Below are 16,986 nucleotides of genomic sequence, written 5' to 3'. Positions count from 1 at the left end.
TTGTGGAGCACTGAGCAGGGGATACTGCTGGGATCCTCCTGAGCTTGCCTGAGTGGAAAGTGCCTGCTTACCCTACCCTGTGCCTGTTTGCATTCTCTTCCCCTCCTTATTGTTTTACTAGGATTTTATTAGATTGTAAGCCTATGCGGCAGGGTCTTGCTATTTACTGTTTTACTCTGTACAGCACCATGTACACTGATGGTGCTATATAAATAATAATAATAATAATAATAATAATAATAATAATAATAATAATGTCTAACTCCTGCAGACATTTCTGCTGGTCCAGGAGGTGAAGGCAGTGGCAGCGGCGGCAATCCCCCTCCCTAGTGTTGCAGGCTGAGGGGGAAGGGAACAGCGTAGGGACAGAGATCCACACCCTCAGCATGCCGGGGCTCCTTGCTGCCGCCCTGGTTTGATCTGTCCCTGCGACACCTCCAGCGTGAGCCTCATGGAGGAGAGGAGGAGCCGCCATGTATGTCACTGACCCTGGGAAGCCAGAGAACTGGGTCTTAAGTCTGTGATGATGACCTATCTCGAAAATCCTCATACTGTTCATGTGGGACAGCAGCCTTCTTCTAAAAGTTCAACTATTTATTTATTTGTACAATTCACTGGGAAAACACCAGGCAGAAAGACCTGAATTGGGCCTTTGCTAGACCTAAGTGAGAATCCGGGGGAGAGGAGGGGAGGCCTCACGTTATGAATAATGCGAGATCTCACCCTCGTTTCCACGCGAGGCGCAACAAGCCGTCACGCCCACCATTTTTAAAAAAACTTTTAAAGGGCCGGCTGCGCACAAGAGGATGAGCGGCAAAGTAAGTGGTTTTTTGTTTGTTTGTTTAAATAAAGCTTGATTTCCCCACTTCCCCCACCCTAGCCCCAATGGGTGCAGCGCTCCTGAGGAGTGCTATGCCCCGTGAGTGGCTCACAGCTCCGTGCGAGGAATCACACAGAGCCGGGAAAAGCTGTGGAAACGGGCCACATGTTTGTGGTCTTGGGCTCAGCCCGAGACCGCAGGAAAAAACGGAGTGAAAGGGTAGGCCTGTATCCTGGGGCCAGGGAGGGTTGATCCCTGCCTGAGCCCGGGATCCCCTGTGCGTCATCTGGATGCACAGGGATGATCCCGGGTATCACCCCAGGATATAGGCTGGTCTAGCAAAGGCCTTGGAGGGGTGGCGGCGGCAGGGAATTTATCTGGCCGGCCAGATCTACACCAAGCAGGATCTGACACTTTGAAAATGTTTTGAAAACTGTACCTGGAGCTCTGTGTCCTGGGCCCCAACAGTTGTCACTACTGTTATAAACTGTTTTAAAGCAGTCGTGTAGATCCTGCCTTAGAATTGTGCCTGTTTGGCAGTCCACCCACACCCAGGATTGTTCTGGTCGCTGAGAACTCCTTGCAGGACTATTCATTCACTTGGGCAGCTGGAGGTTTGGGCCCCTGCAAAGGACTTTCTGGGGCAGGGTGAAAGATTTTTTTTTTTCTGAACGAATACTGGAACATTAATTCTGTAGACATTTTGTGGCTTTTTGCATCCATCTCTTCTAGTCATGTGTAGCTGGTGAATCAGAATTTGACATTCCAAGGACTTCTACGGAAAACAGATCTAGTCACCTGTGATTGGTGAATTTGGCTTGTTTGGCTGGCATTCCAGGCCATTTGCCCATTATACCATTTTGATTTTTGTTGTTGCCTGGAATGGGTACTGGAACGTTTTCTGTCAGTGTTTTGTGGCTTGTTGCATTTCTCGCTTGGTTTGGTTAGCTTGGACGTTGGAGGCCTGGGCCATTCTGTTCTGTTTTAGATGGCTTCTGGTAAGCTGCCTTGTGAGGGTCTCTGCCCTGAAAGGCAGCCAAGAAATGTTTTAAATAAATAAATAAATAAATGTTGTTAAAAGGTTAATAAAAGCATAATATTGGAAGGGGTTTCAGCTCTTAAATACTGAACTCAGGTATCACTAGCTCATCCCCATTTTTGCATAATTTATTTAAAAAAAATAAAAATAAAAATCCCACTCCAGGCTGTTCTGGATCGGCTTCTACGCTGTCCCTGGGCCTTCTGGCTTGCTCCCTAGAAAAGCAGCTCACAGCATCTAGGCCGTGTGTGTGTGTGTGTGTTCAGGGTTTTTCTTGGCCCCAATGCAACCACCAGCTTGACACGTTGTCTGAATCCCATCTGCCAATCACCCCAATCTTTTGGCAGCTCATAGTGTCTGCTGGGGAGTTTCTTTGATGCCTGGAAATGGAAGGCACGTGGATCATTGGGGAGGGGCTGGCCTAGCCACACCGGGCCCGTCACAAGAGAGGGGCCTTTCAGTCCAAAGAATTACTTGAATTAAGTCTCAGGATTTCAATGGAGTGGCCTTGGGTTTGGAGAAGAGCAGGCAGGCTGCCTTTTAATGCAGAAAACTGAGCCTCCTGGGTTCTCATTGCTCGCCATGCTTCAGTCTCCACCAAGCTTGGACGGTCAAGAGAGTTGTGATGAAAAAGTGAGCCCTGGCATTGCTGAGCACCCCCTTCCCTTACCCCAGCAGGCAGGTTGGGGTCTGGGGTCTGGTTTCTATTGAGCATTCCACCGTGTCCTTCCTCCCAAAGGCAGGCTGGCAGTTGGGTGGGTGCTTCCAATGGACAGAGGAACATCGCCTGCCAAAGAGCTATGCAGGGGCTGATGTTTGGGGACAGCTGTTGCCATCTGAGCTCCCCTCCCCTGGGGATTACCTGGGAGCGCTGCTCACCTAGCAACTTGGGGACAAGTTGGAGGGGCTTCAGGTGGCAGATTTGATCATTCCAACGGGAACAGTGCTGAGCATGCGCCCACGGAGCATGTCCAGTGCAAATGAGCTCCGTCACAGCTCTGGGGTGTTGCAGGGTGGGAGGGGGCATTCTCACCTGGCTTGTCTTCTCCCGGGGGAGGGGAGGGGAGGGGGCCGGTGAGGAACGTGTCTTTGTCCTCTGTTCTGCTGGGCATCTGGCAGGTGGAGGGTTCTCCTCCTCTCCTGACATTTTTTAAGACACTGTTGTTATTGTTTTTTAAAAAGGGAGGTTAACTGTTGGTTGTCTGGTTTGTTCCACCTCTCTGGGCATGACGTTCTAGGGAAGGATGGCAAAATAGTCCCAATGGGAAAGTTTAACTTCCAAACAAACTGAGATGAGATTAGAAAATATCTGTTTTCTGATATCTGTATTCTGATATTTTCAGATATCTGATATCTGTTTAGTTTCCGTCCAGGGTGCAGTGAATAGAACCAGCAGGCTGAGTTGGTGAAAGGCCAGAGGGTGCTCTGATGAAGAACACATGTGGCTCATGCACTGAGCTTTATTTATTTATTTATTTATTACATTTCTATACCGCCCAATAGCCGGAGCTCTCTGAGCTTGGGAGGGAGCTGGTTTCCCCAGCTACTTCTCTGCTCCCAAGTGTGGCCAGCCACATTGTCTGTGGCATGGATCAAGGCCCATGTAGAAACCAACAGCCACCTGACTCTTGTTTTATTTTATTAGTAGGTGGGTTGGACAAGTCCTTCCGGGCATCTCCTAACAAATATACAAACTACAGTTATGGAAAACATCCTTGATGCTGCTTCTGTGTGGCTTGGAGATCTACTGGGGCTTCTAGAAGTAGGCAAAAGAAGACTAGGCTCTGCTTGCCTAGCAGTGACAGAACAGCCGTTTAGCTTCAGGGCCACCAAACATGTTGTTGTTGTTGTTGTTATCTCTTTTCTAGACAGACATGACAGGCTTTGCCGGGTCATGCTGTCTTTTACTGATATAGGAATTTTCTGACAATTGAGCATGCTTTAAGTATGGCTGCTTTCTGGATATTGGTGTGGATGTATTTTAGCAGGCCCAGTTCCTGAAGGTTTTTTGTATAGCTTTTTGATATGATGCCAGTGACTGATATGACTAATGGAATAATTGTGACCTTTTCCTGTTGCCATAGTTCTTTAACTTCCATGGTCAGTAGTGTATTTTCTCTCTTTTCCTCTTCCTTTTCTATAACATTTTTGTCATTAGGTATTGCTATGTCAATGAGGTACATGTGTTTTTCTTTTTTGTTTATAACTGTTATGTTTGGTCGGTTGCAAGGTATGGTCCTGTCTGTATGAATTGTTCAGTCTCAGTATATTTTATGATCTGCATTTTCCTAGATTATTTTAGATGTGTATGGCTATATTGTATCTGTCTGTATAGTCCATTTCTGCCAGAATGTATCATCCTCCTGTTATATGGTCTATCGTTTCTTTGAATGGATGACATTTCCTACATTAATCTGTTGTTTTACTGTTATCTTTTATGATGTATTTTTGGTAGTTATTGGTTGCTGTAACTTGATCCTGTATAGCTATTAGGATTCCTTCTGTTTTAGGAAATAGCTTACCTTTCCATAGCCATCCGTACGATTGTTTATTTGTGGGTTCTGTATTATGTTGTAATGCTTCCCATGTAGTGCTTTTTGTGCCCATTTTTCTTTTTTCTCTGTGAATGTGAGTAGTCTGTGTTTGGTCTTAATTTTGTAGGGCTAGGTTGAGTGGGGTGTAATTTTTATCTCCTTTTACTATGGCATGATGAATGGGGGTGTTTTTAGTGTGAAAGAATTCTCTGAGTGATTTTATCTGTTTAACATGAATTATGTCAATGTCCAGCAGACCTCTTCCTCCTTCTTTCCTGCTGATTGTTATTCTTTCAATGCATGAATTGGGATGGAGCATGCAGCGATTCGTGTGTTTGGTGCGATTGAATCTGTTTATTTCTTCAAATTCAGTGTGTGACCAGTGTATGATTCCGAATGAGTATGTGAGGATGGGCATTGTGTAAGTGTTGTTGGCTTTGAAAATGTTTTTAGAGTTGAATTTGTATTTTAGGCTTTGTGATAGGTCAATTTTATATTGCATTCTTAATTGAGTTTTTACTGTGAAATGGATTATTATTATTATTATTATTATTATTATTATTATTATTATTATTATTATTATTATCTATGCTGCTCCATAGCCAAAGCTCTCTATGTGGTTTACAAAATGTACATTCAGTCATGGTGGTAGTTTAGATGAAATTGAGGGGCTCTGGGATGGATTGTGTGGCCAACAGCAGTCCTGACCCAGCTCCACAGTTCACAATATGGTTCAGGGCTGAGAGATGTTGGCAGAGCCAGGAGGGCTCAGCATTGGGATACCAGGACTTGCGCAGGGGTGGTGGTGGCTGTAATGGAAGGGGCATTGGCAGTGCTGCAGTCCAGAGCTGGAGTGATGGGCCCAGAAGATAGTTATTCCTATTGCTACTGTCCTGTTTCCCCCGGTGCTCAGGGCAGAGAGCTGGTGAATCAGCAGCTGAAGGGGCAACAGAAGGGCCAGCAGAGCCAGTGAGTAGTCAATTCCAGCCTGAGTGGGATCCGAGGAGAAGGCTGGATCTACAAGCAGATAGCCGGCTGGCACCAGAGTCAAACATAGACCTTGTTTCCAGTAACTTCTGTAAGCTTCTTCTGGGCTTTAAATCCTGGAGCTGAGGGAAGGCTTAAGGTTTAAGCTTAAGGAAGCCCACCCAAGCCATTCACTTTGATTGCAGAGAGTCCTCCTCATGAGGAGGACCCTCTACTTGTGAGGAGCCCCTTTCCTCCCCAGCAGTCCTTTGCTGCAGCCTGGCACAGTTGGGCCTGCCTCCTCTGGTGCCATCGCTCCCTGGGGCTTGGGGGGGGGGCGCTCTCAGACCCCCACCTCTGAGGCAGACTGCCCCTCTGCCTGAGGGCTGGGACCTCAGCAGGCTCCTCCACAGACCTTGGGCATCCTCCTCTGCTGCAGCCACTAACTCCTCCCTCTCCGAGTCTTCCAATGGGGGCATGAGGCAAAACACATTTGGGGTGGAAGAGTGCAGCCAGCCCTCTGGTCCACTGGTGGCGCAAGGAACAGGCCGCCAGTGACGCTGTGCACCCTCCCATTCACCCCTTTCTGGCCTTTCTCTCCCCGCTGCTCTCTTGTGCAGGTGAGCTGATCCACACCTGGGCTGGCCCTTCCTTCCTGGCTGCCCAGGACCCCCATGGTTGGAGGACCCCAGTGGACTGCGTTCGAGCCAATGAGCTGTGTGCCGCAGAGTCGAGTTGCAGCTCACGTTACCGCACCCTGCGCCAGTGTGTGGCTGGCCGCGACCGCAACACCATGCTGGCCAATAAGGAGTGCCAGGCAGCGCTAGAGGTGCTGCAGGAGAGCCCCCTCTATGACTGCCATTGCAAGCGTGGCATGAAGAAGGAGCTGACCTGCCTGCAGATCTACTGGAGCATCCATCTCGGCTTGACTGCAGGTAAGCACATTGCACGCCGAGAGGCAGGGGCTACCAGTGTGTGTGTGTCTCTGTGTGTGTGTGTGTGTGTGTGTGGACATGCACATTCTCATGTGTATATGAAACACTGTGCTGGGCTTCTGGGCTGGGAGAGTTTGGAACCACAGAGCTGCCCCATCACTCAGCCAGGGCATTAGAGAATCATCAAATACGAGCTGTAAATGAGTCTAAAGTGGGTTAAATATAAAATAGCTAAAAACAATTAGCATTAAAACTACCAACACATAATACAACATCTAAAACATCAGTACAGACCACAGCCAAAACAACTGATGAGAAGCCCACCTATGCCTTCAAATGCCTGGTAGCAGAGGAAAGGAAAGACCTGCCACCGAAAAGATGGCTTACAAGTAAAATCAAAGTACTGTAATAAAATCCCAACAAAGCCATGGCTACACCTACCAACTTCACTTGTCCCCTTCACTCCAGGCCCTGAAGGCCGCGTTACTTGCCTCCTTCACTCTGAGCCCTCACGTCTGCTTCCCTTCCCTTATTCACTCCAGGCCCTAAGAGCTGCTTCCCTTTCCCTGTTTCCCTTCAGGCCCTGAGGTCCACTTCGCTTGCCCCCTACACATAGTTGGGCTTGCCCAACGGCACGTAGTAAGACTCATGTCTGCAGACTTGAATGCAACTTTCCCAGACACAGGTATAGTGCTCCATGGCCTTCCAAAAGCAGTCTTCGGTGTCCCAGATGAGTGGATGAGCTTCCGCCTTCCTTGTTGAGAACTTGCTTCAATGGAAGCCTCATCTCTTTGCTGTGAGCCTCTGGCCCTCAGAAGTGGTGCAGATATGACACATTTAAACAAACTTTGTGTGTGTGAGTGCGTGGGGGAGGGAAGGGGATGAAAAGGGGAATGCTACCTTGATGGATGTGGCCCCATTGTACAGAACATGGAGGTGAGTGGTAGTGTGTGCATAGAAGTGTAGCCCTGTTGGCGCCAGATCTGTGGTGCAATTTCCTGTCACCAACAACGAGGCGTCTTTTGAAGTCGCTCGTCTACCCTGCAGCCCCTCTTTCCGCTGGGATGTGGGAGCTGAGCTTCATTCATGAGGCTGCTTCCTTTCCATTTTGGTCCTTCCCCTGGAGGTTAATTGTGTCTCAGCCAGCTCAGGGGAAGGACAGTGCCTTTCAGTGTAAGGGAATTTTCCGAGTGGGGAGCAATTCCTTCCCCCTCCCTGGATACTGATTTATTGATGGCCTTGGCAAAGTGATATGGCAAAGGAGCCATGGAGGTTCCTAAACAGCCCTTCCCAAAAGTGCTGTCTCAGAGCGCTAGCAAGCCCAGCAAGGGGAGATGCATGGCTTTGCCACCAGGTCAGAGCTAGAGCGCTTGGAGTACCTCCTCATGAGAATTGCCTGAAGGTCTCCCCAGGTGAGCGAGGAGCAGCCCACACTGCTCCTGCAGATGATCAGCAGGGGACAAAGCTAGGCAGAGGGGCACCACCCTGCGCGTCGCCTCTGCCTGGAGCTGCAATGTCCCAGGGATGCAAAAAAAGCAAAGGCTATTTTAGGCTGTATTGATAGAAGCATAGCTTCCAAATCGCGCGAGGTCCTGGTTCCCCTCTATTCAGCCCTGGTTAGGCCTCATATTGAGTATGTGTACAGTTCTGGGCACCACACTTCTAGCAGGATGCAGACAAGCTGGACAGGGTTCAGAGGAGAGCAATGAGGATGATCAGGGGTCTGGAAACAAAGCCCTGTGTGGAGAGAGTGAAAGAACTGGGCATGTTTAGCCTGGAGAAGAGAAGGCTGAGGGGAGACATGATAACACTCTTCAAATACTTGAAAGGTTGTCACACGGAGGAGGGCCAGGATCTCTTCCCGATCCTCCCAGAGTGCAGGACATGGAATAATGGGCTCAAGTTACAGGAAGCCAGATTCCAGCTGGACATCAGAAAAAACTTCCTGACTGTTAGAGCAGTGCGACAATGGAACCAGTTGCCTAGGGAGGTCGAGAGCTCCCACACTAGAGGCCTTCCAGGTGCAGCTGGACAGCCATCTGTCAGGGATGCTTTAAGGTAGATTCCTGCAATGAGCAGGGGGTTAGACTCAATGGCCTTATAGGCCCCTTCCGACCGTACTATTGTATGCTTCTAGGGCCAGTCCCAGGAAGACCCAGGAGAGCTGAAGCTGGGCAGGTTGCCTGCTTTGCTGGTTGGGTGATCTGTCCTGCCAGCAAATGGCACAGCCATGCTTTGGGTGGAGTCCTTCCTTGATGCTTCGGACTATGAGCCACAGCAGGGGCCTGGAAGAATCGGAAGAAGGGTGCCGTTTGCAGTTGTGTCTGACGTACCTGACAAGGAAGGAGCTTCCTTCATCCTGCAGGCAGGCCCTGGGCAAACGGAGAGCAGCAAATACTTGTCTGGGATCTGGAGGGAAGCCGGGCTTTTCACGGCTGCTGAACTGGGGCCCCAGCATCCATCCTTCAGAGCGTTTCCCAACCTTTTCCAGCTCCCTGGGGCTGGCGTGTACTTGTGGCATGCACTCTGCTTCCCTCCGGAGCCTATAAATAGGGATGGTGGAAATTGTGAGTTCCAAGCCCCTAAGCTCTTCCTTTGCCTGCCTAGATGACACCTGAGCGGAGTCTTCACCTCCCTCCCCAGCCTCTCAGCCTCATGTTCCTGCTGGCAGGGACGTGGGTGTGCGTGCACCTTGGATAAGCAAACCCTGTGCCTCAGCAGCTGATCTTGCCTGGCAATTGGGAAGCAGTTCCAGTAATGAAACACATTTATAACTGTCCATCCGAGAGCTGCTTGTGGAAGGTCTGCTGGCCATGTCTCGGTTGCTTCTTGCTTGCTAATGAGCGCCTGCTTAGAGGAGACACTGCCTTCTTCAGACTCAGAATTGCCTTGGTCAGCAAGCAGCCCAGAAATAGGAAAGCCCAGGCCCCTGGGACGGGAGGAAGGCCCACGGGCTTCTCCTGCGCAGAGGCCTCTTGCACTGGTTCCAGTTGTTTGATCCCAAAGCGAGGAGCAGCACCTCCTGCACTTGGTGGCTGGTGAAATCCATGGCTGGAACCAGGCTCCCTGCTCCCTGCCCAACACAAACTCCTGGGCCAGGCACTGCTGCTCTGCCATGCTCCTATCTGTGTCAGTGCATGGATTCCCTTGAGAGAGTGCCTTCATATCAGGGTTCCTGAAAAAACCTGTCATTGCAATGGCTGTCCAAACTGATACATTTTCAGGGTTCAGATGCTCCAGTGGCTGTGAGCCTTGTTAACGGGTGAAATGCATCACGATCTTTCTCTCCTCCACCTTCACAATCACTCTGTGAGGTAGGCCATTAATCCTGTTTCACAGGGAGGGTTCTGAGGATGAGAGAGACAGCAAGAGAGAGAGACACACACAGAGAGGGAGAGCAAGAGAGTGGTTCATGCACTGAATCTAGCTCCACGGCCTCGAGGCCTCGCAGAGGACCACTTGGTGGGGACCCAGCTCCAAGCACTCTGCGGCCACATCCTTCCTGCTCACCCTGTTCCCAGCACAAATGCCAGCAGGCAGCCAGAGTTGCTCAGCACCAGCCAGGCTTGGCTGCTTGGCCGCTCTTTTGCTTAGTGAGGTTGCTAAATCTTTCTCTCACTCTTGTCCTTCCCTCTCCAGGAGAAGAGTTTTATGAAGCTTCACCCTACGAGCCAGTCACCTCTCGTCTCTCTGATATATTCAGACTCGCTTCAATTGTCTCAGGTAATAAAAATGAAGCACACGCCGCGGCTTCTTCCTTGCTGTGCCAAGTGCTTTGTCCCTCCCGCTTCAAGTGACTGCAGAACCCCAAGAGAATCTGCTGCCTCCCTTTCCTTCTTCTGGATGTTTAATTCGGCTCAGAAGAGCCGGAGCTGGTGAACGGGGGCTGCCATAATGGAGGCAGTCCTTGGAATACGCTGCACGCCTGGGGCGTCTTGACAAAATGTTACCCTGAGCCTACACCCGACGGAGTAGTTCCAGAAGCTCTCCTTGGGGGTGGGGATCCAGGATAATAAACTGCCCAGAGAGCTTCGGCTATGGGGCGGTATAGAAATGTAATAAATAAATAAATAAATAAATAAATAAATAAATAAATAAATAGTACCGGGTCTGTCTGTGCGGTTGCCAACCCCCCACCCCCACCCCCACCCCTGAGGGTTCCATTTATTTTGCCTGTTGTGGGGCTTATTCCAGGGAAGCCTCTCCCACCCTGACTGTGCAGCCAGTTGACCCTTCTTGAAGTGAGCCCCGTTTGGATTTGAAAGGGCTGCTGATGAGGGAGACGCTCTGCTGTGATGCAGATGCGCCAAATCCCCTTCGCTTCCCTGAGAAAGAGGCCATTGTTCGTAGAGAAGTTTGGAGAAATGTCTCTGCATGCTTCCGGGCTTGCCTTACCTTCCTGTCAGGAGGTGCAGGAGGTGTGTGTGTCTGTGCCCTTTATCTGTCCACATGTGTCCACGTCTCCCATGCTTGTGCGCCCTGAAAAGCCCCCTCGGGGGCTTCACCAGGACTTTCCCCCTCGGGGCTCTCCAGTGCTGCTGCCACAGAGTGCCTGAAAGCTGAGCCAGCTTTTCCATCTTGTTTTGTTGCTGTAAAAAGGACACAACAACCTGCAGAGCTGGGTGAATAAAGGTCCTGCCAGGTGAGGCGAGCGCTTGGCATTGGAATGGCAGCTTCTGTCTAGGCTTGCCATGGCTGCTGTTCTTGGTGTGCTAGAGGAGATTGTGCCTGCTGTCCTGATACAGGGGCCAGGGGAATTTAGCCAAAACCCTGGATTCAGCAGGGCCCAGAAGTGGGGTCCCTTAGTGGGGAGCAGATTCCTCCTTGTCCCAGCACAGACGGGTGTTTCCAGTTGAGGCATCCAACGTGGAATTGTTCTGCTTCAGTCATGGGATTTTGGGGAGGTTCAGATGATACATCTCCCAGTGATAAGCCTCCCATGTTTTCCCACTGCTTCTTCCATCTCTTTGTGTACCGCAGGAAACCTATTAAGGAGAAATAGGCAGGATAGCTGTGCAAGGACTTCTAACCTGTGCTGCTTGGAGGCTCCTCTTGGCCTCTGGTGGTGGTGGTGGGGCTCGGGGGGGCGGGGGCTTCAGGAGCTGGCAGGTTGTGACAGTGGAGCACGTTGAACACTGCCTCCCTGGGTGGCTCCCTGGGCTGGCTCTGTGCCTCTGCTGATGTTGATGTCCTTCCTTCAGACGTAATTGATTCACACGTGACTGGGCAGCTGGTGTCTTGCAAGGCGACAGGCTGCCCTCTGGCACCACCGTTATTTGGGATCCAGAGGGTGGTGGGTATTTTGGAGCTCAGGTCCCACCTCTGCCTTGGACTTTGGTTCTTGCGCAAGGGCCTTTCTTCTTGTCCCGCCAATTCGCCCTCTTGGAAATGAGTGTTTTGTGACAAATTAAATTCTACAGAGCTTGTTTGCAAAGAAAGTAGCAAACCCTAATCACAGAGAGTAAAGAAAATGAAAAACATTCTGCCCAGAGGCAAAGAGTTCCTCAATTTCAGTGAACGTATGTATTTGTTTGGGAATTTGTATCCTGCCTTTTTGCAGATGCCTCAAGGCACAGCAAAATTTAATAATAAAAATTACAAGACAGCTAAAAGCTTGAGAGAGTGGGGTGGATGTCTCCCCTGATGCCTAAAGGAGAGCAACGAAGCTGCCCAGGGATGGAGTTCCACCAGCTGAGTGGTGCCAGCCCTGAAGAGGCCCTTCCTGTAGCAGGCACTTGCATCACCTCAAAGGCAGAGGGCACCCAGAGAAGGGTCCCTGATGAAGGCCTGAAGTGATGGGCAGGCTCCTCCGGAGGAACAGGGTGCTCCAGACACCCAGGTCCCAGGCCACTCAGGAAAGACAGCACCTTGAACTGAGCCTGGAAACAAATTGCTAGCCAATTTCTGCTAGAACTAGCAGCTGAGTGTCCAGCACCACAGCTGTGTTGAGCAACACCCCCAGACGGCGTTTACTTAGACTTCCAAAAGGCCTTTGATGAAGCCCCCCACCAAAGACTCCTGAATAAATTTAGTAGACATGGAATAAGAGAACAGAAAGCAGAGAGTAGGAATAAACGGTCAATTCTCCCGATGGAGGGAAGTCAATAGTGGGGTCCCACAGGGATCGGTATTGGGACCATTTCTTTTCAACTTGTTCATAAATGATCTGGAATTAAGAGTGAGCAGTGAAGTGGCCAAGTTTGCCGACGACACCAAATGATTTAAGGTTGTTGAAACACAAAGGGATTGTGAAGAGCTCCAAAGGGATCTCTCCAAGCTGGGAGAGTGGGCATCCAAATGGCAGATGCGATTCAATGTAAGCAAGTGTAAGGTGATGTACTTTGGGGCAAACCCCCCCCCCCCAAAAAAATTCAAGTATAACCTAATGAGATCTGAGCTGGCGGTGACCGAACAAGAAAGAGATCTTGGGATTGTGGTGGACAGCTCAATGAAAATGTCCACCCAGTGTGCAGTTGCTGTAAAGAAGGCAAACTCCATGCTAGGCATTATAAGAAAAAGAATTGAGAATAAAACAGCCAGTATCATACTGCCCTTATACAAATCTATGGTGTGACCACACTTAAAATACTGTGTACAGTTCTGGTCACCACACCTAAAAAAGGATATTATGGAGCTAGAAAAAGTGCAGAAAAGGGCAACTAAAATGATTAAGGGGCTGAAGCATCTCCCCTATGAGGAAAGGTTACAACAACTGGGGCTGGATCTAAACTAGTCTTATAATGTTGCTAGTGTCCCTTTCTAACGTGGTTCTCTGTATCAGTTCTCTGAATCAGTTCTCTGCAGGGCACGTTGTTAAATCTGCTTAGCTTCAGCAAAGTGGCTGACTTCACAATAAAAGCAGATTCTAAGGTGGAAAACTTCTGAGTCCTTTGCATGCAATTGTCAGTGATTGCACAGTATAAGGCTGGTGTGATTTATCTGCTGTAGCAGATATGATAGCAAACGGGGCGAAGGAAGGAGAACAGGAAGTGGGCGGAGCAAACCCAGCAGCTCTGAGAAAGGGAGAGGAAAATTACCGGTAGGACGAGGCACATGAATCTGTAGCCATGCTGGAACTAAGAAACAGAACCGGTAAGTACGATTCATTTACAACGTTGGAGACCCAGGGTCACATGATGCTATGCGTCACAGTATAACCCATTCAAAACGTTAGAATAACACCAGTGTAGATTCACACCGGGATTATTTAGCTTGGAAAAAAAAGGAAGCTAAGTGGAGACCTGATAGAGGTGTTCAAAATTATGCATAGTGCAGAGAATGTGAATAGGGAGACATTTTTCTGCCTTTCCCATAATACTAGAACCCAGAGGGGTCATCCCATGAAGCTGATTGGTGGGAGACTCAGGATAAATAAAAGTAAGTACTTCTTTACACAGTGCATAGTTAAACTATGGAACTCAATAATAATAATAATAATAATAATAATAATAATAATAATAATAATAATAATAATAATAATAATAGCAGCAGCAGCAATAGCCACCCGCCTCTCCCTCTGGATCGAGGTGGGGTACAACACAAATAAAAACACCATAAAATACATACAACTAATTCAAACATTTAAAACCAGTGCATCATTAAAAGCAGCACACGATTAAAAAAGGCATCTTAAAATTCAACTGGGTAGGCCTGCTGGAAGAGATCAGTCTTTATGGCTTTCTTAAATTCTGGAAGACGAATCTCTCCTGGGGCCCTTCCACACGTCGTCCCCAGAGCGCATCTATTCGACCCCAGTGCACTCTGAGGACGATCGTGAAACTTCGTCCTCAGGTGCTGTTGCACCTGTAGCCTGCTTGTGGAAAGATGTCCTCGGCGCCGCTGCCGCTGGCGGCGCCACCCAGCTTCCTGCTCCCCGGCCAGCTCGGAGAGCTTTTTTTGAAGACGTTGGGAGAGAGAGCTTCTTCCGCTCTCTCCTCCACCTTCTTCTGCCGAGCTATCGTCCCGGGCGGGAAGCAGGAAGCTGGGTAGCGGCGGCGCCAGTGCCGGCGCGGAGGACGTCTTTTCGTCGTTTCTTTTACAGGGAAGTTTCACGATCGTCCTCAGAGTGCACTGGGGTCGAATAGATGCGCTCTGGGGACGACGTGTGGAAGGGCCCCTGGCAAGCCCTTCCACAAACTGGGAGCAGCAGAAGAAAAGGTCATCGCTACCAAAGGATGTAGTGATAGCCACCAATATTGATGGCTTTAAAAGGGGGTTGGATAAATTCCTGGAGGAAAAGGCTATCAATGGCCAATAGCCCTGATGGTTATGTGCTTCCCCCAGTATCCAAGGCAGTATTCCTGTATGCACCAATTGCTGGGGTACTTGGGTAGGAGGGTGCTGTTGCACCTGTAGCCTGCTTGTGGGTCCCGGGTCAACAGCTCATTGGCCATGTGTGAACAGAGTGCTGGACTAGATGATCCAGCATGGCGTTTCTTATGTTCTGATGTTCTTAATATTCTGGGACACTTAAAATGAATATAACCCATTGTCCTGCTGAATGCAAGGGCAAAGAGGTTTTTTTTGCACATTGCCCTGGAAGCCTTGCCAAAGGCATCTTTTAAGCTGAACTCCTAAAGGATGAGGAACAGGGCTACAATGAGGAGTGCAAGGGGCTCATGGGATGGGGGTCTCAGCCTGGCTGCCCCCTCCCCCTGTCTGTCCAGATGGCCTTGCCCCAGAGGCCTCGTGGGTATCTTGATGGCAACAGGGTAGTCCATCTTGGCTCACTTTGGGATGGAGACCAAGCGAGGCAGTGAGGGTGCACGGAGAAGGAAGAGAGGTCTGAATGTCTCCGTCTGGCCAATGGCATTGGCAAAGGAGGGCCCTGAGTGAGAGCCTTTTGGAAGGAAGATGAAACCGAGCCATGGAAGATGGATGTAATGTCAAAACCAAAGGAAGGAAGAGTTTAGGAAGAATTTCCGTCTTAAATTCTAAGAGAAAACATTTCTGAAGCCAAAGTTATTCATTTTCTCAATTTTTCTTGAAAAAACAAAAACAGACCTGGCCGGGGGGGGGGGGGGGGGGAATGAAACCCTCCCAGTTTCCCCCTGAATTTTTCTGGTTTTTCCCAGACCTTCACATCTCTATCAAGGTGACTCCTTAAAACTAGAACTTGCACAGTGCCCAGAGACGTCTTGATCCACCCTTCGACTCCCCGTCGTAATACTTGTGTTCCTTGTTGGCAGTCCTGTTGCTATGGTTACAACAGCTGGGATGGGAGGCAGGAGTGGGTCTGGCAGAGTCTTGCTCCATGTGCTGTGTGTTGGAGCTAGGTTCCCCCAAAGATAGGGCAGACGCCATGAAAGATGCCCCGTCCTTCTCTTCGTGCAGCCAGTAAAAGACACGAACGGCTCTTCCTGCCAGTTGTTGGGAGGCTGTTCCCCTCCTCAGGCCAGAGGTTCAGCGATGGCGGGGATGCTGCTTATTGCCCATGACCCTTCGCGGCTGGCTGGCCTGGCCTAGCCCTGTGTAGGTCGGCCCTCATTGCTCAGGGGCAAACATAGCAAAAGTGGAACAGCTGAGAATGTCCAGGCTGTGACTGGGCCACACTGCTGGGCTCCGAGAGCTGATCTGTGGTTGCTGGGTTGCATGGAAGCAGCCGGGGGGGTGAGGTTGCTTCTTCACCAACCTGTGTGTTGCGCTGCGAATTATTTGCTGGTCCTTCAACATTGCAAAAATGATGAGCTGAGTGCAAACGTTATTTTGAAGTTCTGACAGCTTCAAAGGGCAATAGTGATTGACATTAAAATTTTGCCTTCACAATTTGGACCTGCCTGGATCAAAAGGAAAAATTAAAAAGAACTTCCAAATCAGAATTTTTGCAGGAGAGCAAGTCTTTCCCAGGAGTATTTGTGAGGTGGGAGGGGTGGTTGTTTGGTGTGACTTTATTTGTTTGTTGTTTCTTCGTTCAGTCGCTTCCGACTCTTCGTGACTTCATGGACCAGCCCACGCCAGAGCTTTCTGTCGGCCGTCGCCACCCCCAGCTCCCCCAAGGTCAAGTCTGTCACCTCCAGAATATCCTCCCTCCATCTTGCCCTTGGTCGGCCCCTCCTCCTTTTGCCTTCCACTTTCCCTAGCATCAGCCTCTTCTCCAGGGTATCCTGTCTTCTCATTATGTGGCCAAAGTACTTCAGTTCTGCCTTTAATACCATTCCCTCGAGTGAGCAGTCTGGCTTTATTTCCTGGAGTATGGACTGGTTTGATCTTCTTGCAGTCCAAGGCACTCTCAGAGTTTTCCTCCAACACCACAGTTCAAAAGCATCTATCTTCCTTCGCTCAGCCTTCCTTATGGTCCAGCTCTCGCAGCCATAGGTTCCTACGGGGAATACCATTGCTTTAACTATGCGGACCTTTATTGTCAGTGTGTTGTCTCTGCTCTTAACTATTTTATCAAGATTTGTCATTGCTCTCCTAGGTTGTCTATTTAATCCTATTTGGTTTACTAACCCTAAGACTCCCATTGTAAAGGGAGCTCCGTGTCCCACTGGAATGTTGAGGATCGTTGAAAAGGGCATCAGCACAGAGAGAGAGAGAGAGAGAGAGAGAGAGAGAGAGAGAGAGAGAGAGAGATATGTGAATAAGAGCATTGTAGCATTTCATAGCATTGTAGTCAAGTCTACTTTCGTTGGCTAGGTTCACTAGCAAACTGTAGCTCAAAGAGCTTTCTGAAACACAGTGACATTGTGTCTC

The 16,986-nt window shown here is 49.4% G+C and overlaps 1 protein-coding gene across 3 annotated transcripts in view; it reads left to right on the top strand.

The window, feature by feature from the left end:
- Nucleotides 1-16,986, top strand: part of GFRA2 (GDNF family receptor alpha 2) — a 118,248-nt gene that overhangs the window by 14,864 nt on the left and 86,398 nt on the right. For all 3 annotated transcript variants that reach the window (XM_063139107.1, XM_063139105.1, XM_063139106.1), the window contains exons 2-3: nucleotides 5,980-6,294; nucleotides 9,934-10,017. In XM_063139107.1, the coding sequence (XP_062995177.1) occupies nucleotides 5,980-6,294; nucleotides 9,934-10,017 (399 nt within the window). The remainder of the gene's footprint in view (nucleotides 1-5,979; nucleotides 6,295-9,933; nucleotides 10,018-16,986) is intronic.

This window comes from Elgaria multicarinata, chromosome 12 (genome assembly GCF_023053635.1).
Source record: "Elgaria multicarinata webbii isolate HBS135686 ecotype San Diego chromosome 12, rElgMul1.1.pri, whole genome shotgun sequence".
NCBI lineage: Eukaryota > Metazoa > Chordata > Lepidosauria > Squamata > Anguidae > Elgaria > Elgaria multicarinata.
The sequence above is the reverse complement of the archived record's forward strand: the minus strand, read 5'-3'. Positions and strand labels throughout refer to the sequence as shown.